Below are 8,070 nucleotides of genomic sequence, written 5' to 3'. Positions count from 1 at the left end.
ACTATTTTCACGATTATTATTAATATTACTGCTTTCTGCAGATAGCTCTTATGTGACTCCCCAGCTGATTTTCTGTTACCATATATCAGTCTAGGGAAGCTGGGAGGAAATCTTCACTTAAATCTTTGTCCACTTCAGATAAGTGGCCCTAGCATAGTTTCTTGCCCATCAAAGGCCTTTCAATTAGTAGCTTCTACTATGCAACACCCCATTGAGATAAGAGGTTTTTTTTTGTCCCTTCCTTTTGACCTTGGTGGTATTTTACAGAGATTAACACTTGAGCACCCAAGATGCTTATGTCTTTTAGTGCATACAAATGTTTAATTCTGAATTGACAGGCAAGATATTAAATTGGTAAAGTATGCCAGATTAGCTTTAAGCTTTATTACAGTTAAGGGAAGAATTACCTCTCTGTCATTTTAGGACTGCTCTTATACTTGCTGTATGTTGTGGATCAGCAAGTATGGTTAGCCTTCTACTTGATCAAGATATTGATGTATTTTGTCAAGATAAATCTGGAAAATCTGCCATGGATTATGCTGTTTCTAGTCAACATCATATGTAAGTGTTTACATGAAAAGGCTAGTTAACACTAAGGCTTAAAATAATTACAACGATTGCATCTTATGTATCAGGTGAGATGTCGTAGTTTGGTTTGGGTAGTTTTCGAGTGGCAATGAGTTAGTCCCCTGCATCAGCTAGAAATCAAGCAAAAGGTAGACTGGTTAGAAGAACCAGTGCATGCAGGATTCTTTATCTCAGGACTTGTAAGACCTTCATGTTTAGAGATCCCAACATTGTTCATTTCATCCAAGCATAACACCTATGCATGAGATAAAAAATAGTGTCACATCTTTTTTTTTTGATTAGTTATTTGGGTCTTGAAGTGTCCAGTTTAGCAGAGAGTCATTTACTGTCTTCTGAGGACTATCTCCTACTTACTCCTTGAATTTTTCCAGAACCAAAGGGGTTTACTAAATCCAGGTATGAGAATCCCTTTTATCAAGTCAGAAGCAGGAGAAACAAGGGGAATTCCAATCATTCTGTTGTTTCTGTTGATTCTGTTGCTGCATTATTGCACCTGAAACTGGTCCTGCTGCCTGGTAATGGTTGATCTTTGACACCAAGATGCCCTTACTGATTCAGATCCCTCAGGTCTTCATGGTGATTCATACAGAGATGTTGAAGTTACAGCGTTTTTTTAGTTCACATACCTATGCTTATATGCTCAGCCATTATTCCCAAAGCACCAGCCCCACCGTGCTCTGGCAATGCGATTTTATCCACACACAAAATGAGCTAATTGACCCTCACCCCCACGTTCAGTACTCGATGTGGCACCCAAGTTCAGCCTAGACTTAGCTGAGGCCTTCATGGTAAGAGATCATTTGAGGCCCTTGTTGGTCTTTTCTGTAGCAGATATTCATTGGGCTTGTTCTAAATGGCCAGAGAGGCTGAAATAATGTGGTAGAAAGAGATCAGTGTTTCTTTCTTCTTTGCTACCAGTTCTGTACCTTCATGCACCTTTATATCCTGTATAATACCTGAAGTAGTAGAGAGTCCCATATTAACCTTCGCCGGAGCAGTGGACTCCCAGTTGTGGTTGGTCCCTTGACTGATCTGTTTTACATAATAATGAAAACTGCCCAAGCTACTTGCATCTCCACCTCAAGATTTAAAAATATTTTCAAATTCTACCTCACAGGAAGCCAGTGAAGAGAATTCTTAGAATCTCAAATAGGTTAGTTGGAATTAACAGAGACATACCTTGTCCATGTCTCATCACTGAATGTAGGGAATCCATGAGCCCCACACATTGGGTGCCAGAAGCTAGGGATCTATAAGCCCCACACGTTGGGTGCCAGAATGTAGTGCTCCATGAGCCCACATTGGGCACCAGAATGTAGGGAGCCACCCCTACATCAGCCATGGGTACCCTGAGTTTGATGGCAACAAAGGAATGAGAAAAAGACACATTAAGAGAGACAATGGGACCAGAGGGCCATCACTTATTACTTCGGAGGTGACAGTGAAGGCCCCAAGCTCTGACCATTCACTCTCTTTATTGGTTACAATCACTTTGATCTACAGGGTAGGGGTGGAGTAATGGTGGGGAGAGGGTGATGGTGGAGTGAACCAGTGAGCCAAAACTGAATCAGTGAACTGGAACTTGTGTGTCATTCTAAGGATTGATAACAGTGGCAGTTTGGGAGTTTCACAAAACAAGAACATGTGGTTATCTTTAGCTTGTTATCTATGTACAGCTGATGGAACACAGACCTTACAAGGAGCCTACAAGTCTGGCTACGTCATAGTGCTATGAAGGGATTTTATAGCCTTGAGCACAATGTTTATGGTTCCAGTGCGAGGTCACCCTGCACTGGAACATGAGGCATGAAGAGGCCTTCCTCCTCAGAGGCCTCCTGCGGCCTTCTGCAGTGTATTATTCCCTGTTCATATGTTACTCATAACCAATTTATGTAGGCACTCTGTAAGTCCTTTCTCCTTTGCTGCTTTTCCCAACAGCTAATCATGTGTAAAAGTAGGACTTTGTGCCTGCTTTGGCGGCACACATTCTCAAATTGAAACAACACAGAGAAAATTAGCATGGCCCCTGCATAAGGAGGCCACATAGAGTTTTGAAGCATTCCATATTTTGCACAGCCACTGGAAGGTCATTTGACTGTTTGCTGACTGGCTGTAAGGAAACAGAATGAATCAAAGCAAAATGGGTGCCACCAAAATATTGAAATTGTTATTTGCACTGCAAAAATAGTCATGCAGGGTGGTCTATGATATAACATCAGTACCGAATAATGTGTGGGGTGTTGTGTGCAAAATATGTTGTTAGTATGTATGTCGAAAGTTAGAGAATGTCAACTTGCAACTTCTTCGTGGAACCTAAAAAAAAATGTGAGTGTGGTTTTTTTGTCTCATGTCAGCTGGAGATGAACATGGGTATAAAGCATCATCCTGACAAACATCTGCTGGTTCAGAGTTTGAGTCTATAGAGAAGGATCATTGCTCCAAGCCAGGTCATAATATCCATTGGTTTTTCTGCCTTTAGTGTGATTGATAAATTCTGTAATAGTGGACAATCATGTCAACTACTTTAATGAGATATTTATCAATAAATTTAGCTACAAACTATGAAATAGTTGAGATGCCCTGAACTGTGAGACACAAAGACTAGGACAACTAATAAGCAAAATTAGGACTTAATAACATTTCTTGAAAACAGCAACATTTTCATGTTAGAACCTATGAACAAAATACAGATTGGATTTTCTTTGCAATTCCAACATAATTTCAGTCATGAAGTTTAGGAACAGATTATGCCATTGCATTACTATTTCTCTGAGCATTTAAAAAATGTTATCTTGTTAAATCTTTATAACAACCTAGTGAAATAAGGCAGCAAAGTCCTTACTTTGTAGAAGAAGACATTGAGCCCAAGAGGAGCAACTTGTCCGAGAACAAATAGCTGTTCATTATGGAGCTAGGACTTATGCAGAGTTGGGACACTTTCTACTATGTCAGACTAATGCGAGTTAACTTACTGGGTCATAGTGCTCTCGATTTATGAGTATTTCACCTTACTCTTTTTCTTTATGATAAGTTTGTAGAATGTACACATAGGTGGATGGAATAATACTGTTATGTTCTGATATTCTGATATTGTTTGAAATATTCTAAGCATTTTACATTTGGTAAGTATTTATCTCAGTATTAAAATAGTCTTATTTATTACATTTTTATACACAGAATTTGCCAATTACTTTCTGACTACAAAGAAAAACAGATGTCAAAAAAGTTTCCTGAAAACAGCAATGCAGGTAAGACTTCTGATAGTGAATTACTTTAGGCCAGTTGTCACCAGCCTTTTTGGCACCAGGGACCAGTTTTGTGGAAGACAATTTTTCCATGGACTGGGGAAAGGTTAGGGGTGGTTTCAGGATAATTCAATCACATTACATTTATTGTGCTACTTTACATTATTGAAATAATTATACAACTTACCATAATGTAGAATCAGTGGGAGCTCTGAGCTTCTTTTCCTGCAAATAGATGGTCCCATCTTGGGACAAAGGGAGACAGTGACAGATCATACGACATTAGATTCTCATAAGCAGCACACAATCTAGATCCCTCATGTGAGCAGTTCACAACAGGGTTCATGCTTCAGTGAGTATCTAATGCTGTCACTGATCTGACAGGAGGCAGAGCTCAGGCAGTAAGATGAGCCAGGGTGTGTGGCTGTAAATACAGATGACGCTTCCTTGGTTTGCCTCCTGCTCACTTCCTCCTGTGTAGTGAGGTTCCTAACAGGCCATGGACTGGTAGCAATCTGTGAAGCACTGGTCATGAAACATATGCTTGTACCAGCAAGGTCTCACTATTACTGACTTCACTCCTCCTAATTTGAAATGAAAAGAGATATATTTACTTTGTTGGAACAAGATGTGTTCTTCTATCTGTGGGTTAATTGTCATGATAACAGTAATTTTGTTAGAACAAGATGCTCTGCTACCATTCGTCAAAAGATTGTCATAATAAATATACAAATTGCCCAGCTCTAGGCTCAGCAGATGATAATGAAAGTACAAAATGTTTCACAATAACAAAAATGCTAGCATGCTACCTGGATGTGGACACCTAATACACTGTACGATCGAGACTGTATGAGGACACCTTTACTTTAGCCATCTATTTATCAAAGAGCTTTTGATAACAAGGAGACAGATGAAATTAATGTAGTTTTGATCTTTAAGGTGCTCATAACAGAATTGTGTCTATTTCATTTCTGTGCTTTTTCAATAGAATTGACAAAGAAACAATTTTATTGGTGTTTTAACTTGTCCACCTAACAAATAACTATGAAATGTTTTTCAGATACATTTTTACTAATGCTACAGAACACAAGTAAAAATACAAAGAGGATCTCGTTATTATCATTGTCATTTTTCATTATTTTGCTACTTTATTCAGTGCTTGCTGTGTGCTAGATGCCCACTGGAAGCCTATAATTATGATTATTTATTATATTGATTATGTGCCAGACATAACTGATGAGGAATGAAAGCTTTTTCAAAAAAGGTAGGTAGGATTTAAGGTAAGTATAAAGACTGAGTAGAATGTTTCAAGGTAAAGAAGCAGAAGAATGATGTTTAGCAGAAGGAAGATGTAACGAGATTGTGTGCTTGCCGGAAGGAACATCTAACGCGATTGCCTCTGGGAAGAAGAGCAGCAAGTACAGAAGACAAGATGCTTGAGTAAGGTTTGCAGGGTTTATGAGCAGTTCACTTTTGCTAGTACCAAAAGTGTGAGACACGAGAGGTTGGGAATGAGGTGAACACTTACTTAGCTAAGGCAAGTTTATAATAGACTTTTTAATACTATAGAAATGAGTAAGTCTTCAGCCTTGGTCAACATGGTGAAACCCCATCCCTACTAAAAATACAAAAATTAGCTGGGTGTAGTAGCCAGCATGTATAATCCGAGCTAACTGGAGACTGAGGCATGAGAATCACTTGAACCTGGGAGGTAGAGGTTGCAGTGAGCTGTTGTGCCACTGCACTCCAGCCTGGGCAAAAGAGTAAGACTTTGTCTCAATAAATGAATGAATGAATGAATGAATGAATGAATGAATGAATGAATGAAATGAGTAGCTTTTATCTGGTGGGCCATGGGAATTTTACCAGTAGAATGATTTGGACCGCAAATACTAGATGAGCAGTGGCTCTAACAGTAGGAAACAGAGTTGTTTTTGTTGTTCAGTGTTATCCTAGGACCCCACTTGTCCCTCTTTCAGCTGTGTTGTTGGCAGTGTTTTATTATGTCTCCTTTCATAGTTGACTAATCCACAACAGCTCTAAACATCTTGCTCTCACAACGTAACATCGCAAGGGCTGCTTTTCTTCACAGTGTCTTTTAAATGGGGAGAAAACTTAGAAGCATGCAAGGGGCTTCCTGTAACATTTCATTGGATGGGTCACACCACATGCACATCCCAAAACCAGGCACTGGGAAAGCAGATAAGTGATTAGCTTAGAATACTCATTTCTCTTTCTGAAGCTGAGGAGAGGAATTGGGATAATAAACATCCCAATAGACTTGTGTTTCTTCTGCAATAAAGAATAAGGAGAGGCTATTGGTAGGGAGCCAGCAGTGTTTCCTGCAGAGCCTCACTGGAGAAATTTGAGTAGGGGAGTCACAAGATTAAATTTGAATATTAAGGCATTCTGGTTATGGTGTAAAAATGGTTAGCAAGCTTTTCCTGCAAAGGATGAAGTGGGAAATATTTTAGACTATGTGGTCTCTGTTGTATCTACTTAACCCTGCTTTTGTAGTGTGAAAACCACCACGGATAACATGTAAGCAAATAGGCATGACTGAGATCCAAGAAAACTTTATTCACAAAGCCATAATGCAGACTGGATTTGGCCTGTGGCCTGTGGTTTTCTGACCCCTCATAAAGGACTGATAGAAGGTAACCATGTAAGGAAACCAGGAGACAAAGGAAGCTTTTGCAGTAGTAGTCAGCTATAGTTTCCTTGTCACACATCCTTCAACTAGTGTCAATGTATTATGAGGTTTTCACCCATGCATGGTGAAAAAAGAAACTTAGGAATCTCAGTTACTTATTTTAAAATGTTGGCTTTTCTTGTGGTGTTACATCTTTTTCCTTTGTTTTGCTTAATTTTTTTCATGTAAGAAATAACATTAATAATTGGCCATTTTTATTTAAATAAAAGCCTTTTTCTAAATGTTTGTGTTCCAAGTGACAGTGGGAATATAAAGCAGAGACAGAAGAGAGGTATAGTCAATGTGATTTAGTGATAATTGAAGAAGAAATGTTTGGCGGATAGAGAGAAATCTCAGATAATGCACTAGTTTCCAGATTGTACACTAGCATTTAACCTGGACATGAGGAAGGAGTAGGAAATTTTCTGGTGAATACAGAAGAGTAAAGAGCAGCAGGTTAGTAGGAGTGACTAATTTTTTTCTATGCATGTTTAATGGAATATTCATACAGGATATTTTGAGTAGGTAATTGGATAATCAGCATTTATAACTTGCATCCTACTAGGTTGACTCTCAAATAATAAGACTTGGCAAAGATCCAAGAATCTGAAAATTGATGGTAAATGTCCATGTGTATCATCATCAATGAGCGAAAGTCAGCATCCACAGAATTGGGACAGATGAACTTAATAGATTAAGATGAATGTCAGAATTGTGTTTCTCTTAGGGACTGATACTCTCTATGGCCTATGTGACTCACAGCTGCCAGAAAAGAAAGAGAGCAAGGAACCTATTAAAGAAGCACAGCAAATTCAGTCCTAGAGTGCCCTGCTTGGCTTCATGTCATAGTTCTGACTTGTAACAAATTATTTTCTGCAAAATGTGCTTTGTGTTTTTCCCTTCTTGCAGCCTGTGAACAAACAGAATCCCTTTAGTGGGGCATTTTTGTGTTCTTTCTTAAACAAAGCAACATGTAAATAACAAAAAGAAAAAAGTAAGAGTAAGAGTGTTTTTTGTATAGGCTAGCATTTAATGTAAACTTGAGAGTGAGTACCAGGATTATACTTAGAATTTAGGGACTGGATGGGAAAGCTAGATAGAAATCTATATTTAATATAAACATTTCAGTATATTGGGTAAAACTTTTATTAAAATACATCAAAGGATCTTTGATCCACTAAACCAGAAGCTGGCCAGCTTTTTCTGCAAGGACCCAGTTAGTAAATATTTTAGACTTTGTGTGCTATATATATTTATTTTTTTGAGACAGGGTCTCACTCTGTCTCCCAGGCTGCAGTGCAGTTGCATGATCATGGCTCACTGAAGTCTTGACTTTCTGGGCTCTAGTGGTCCTCCCACCTCAGCCTCTCTACTAGCTGGGACCACAGGTGTGCTACATCACACCCAGCTAATGGACTCTATGGACTATAAAGTGAATAAGCGTGGCTGTGCTCCAAGATACTTTACTTACAAAAACAGGCAGTGGTCTGGATTTGGCCCACAAGTGCTAATTTGCTGATCCTTGTGTTAAAATGAAGATGCTCC

At 38.9% G+C, this 8,070-nt stretch overlaps 1 protein-coding gene and 1 non-coding gene across 2 annotated transcripts in view; both read left to right on the top strand.

The window, feature by feature from the left end:
* The window catches only part of LOC108297654 (POTE ankyrin domain family member B3-like), an 18,164-nt gene extending 10,817 nt beyond the window's left edge, over positions 1-7,347 (top strand). The window contains exons 4-5 of the mRNA XM_017520318.2: positions 3,766-3,836; positions 7,253-7,347. Of these exons, the coding sequence (XP_017375807.2) occupies positions 3,766-3,836; positions 7,253-7,347 (166 nt within the window). The remainder of the gene's footprint in view (positions 1-3,765; positions 3,837-7,252) is intronic.
* Positions 2,553-2,659, top strand: LOC119469770. Its single transcript, XR_005198614.1, has one exon. It is a non-coding gene; the product is annotated as a U6 spliceosomal RNA (small nuclear RNA).
* Positions 7,348-8,070: the final 723 nt, after the last annotated feature.

The sequence above is a fragment of the Cebus imitator genome, unplaced genomic scaffold (assembly GCF_001604975.1).
Source record: "Cebus imitator isolate Cc_AM_T3 unplaced genomic scaffold, Cebus_imitator-1.0 Scaffold825, whole genome shotgun sequence".
In the NCBI taxonomy this organism is placed as follows: domain Eukaryota; kingdom Metazoa; phylum Chordata; class Mammalia; order Primates; family Cebidae; genus Cebus; species Cebus imitator.
Note: the sequence above shows the minus strand (reverse complement) of the source record. Positions and strands in the feature narration are given on the sequence as shown.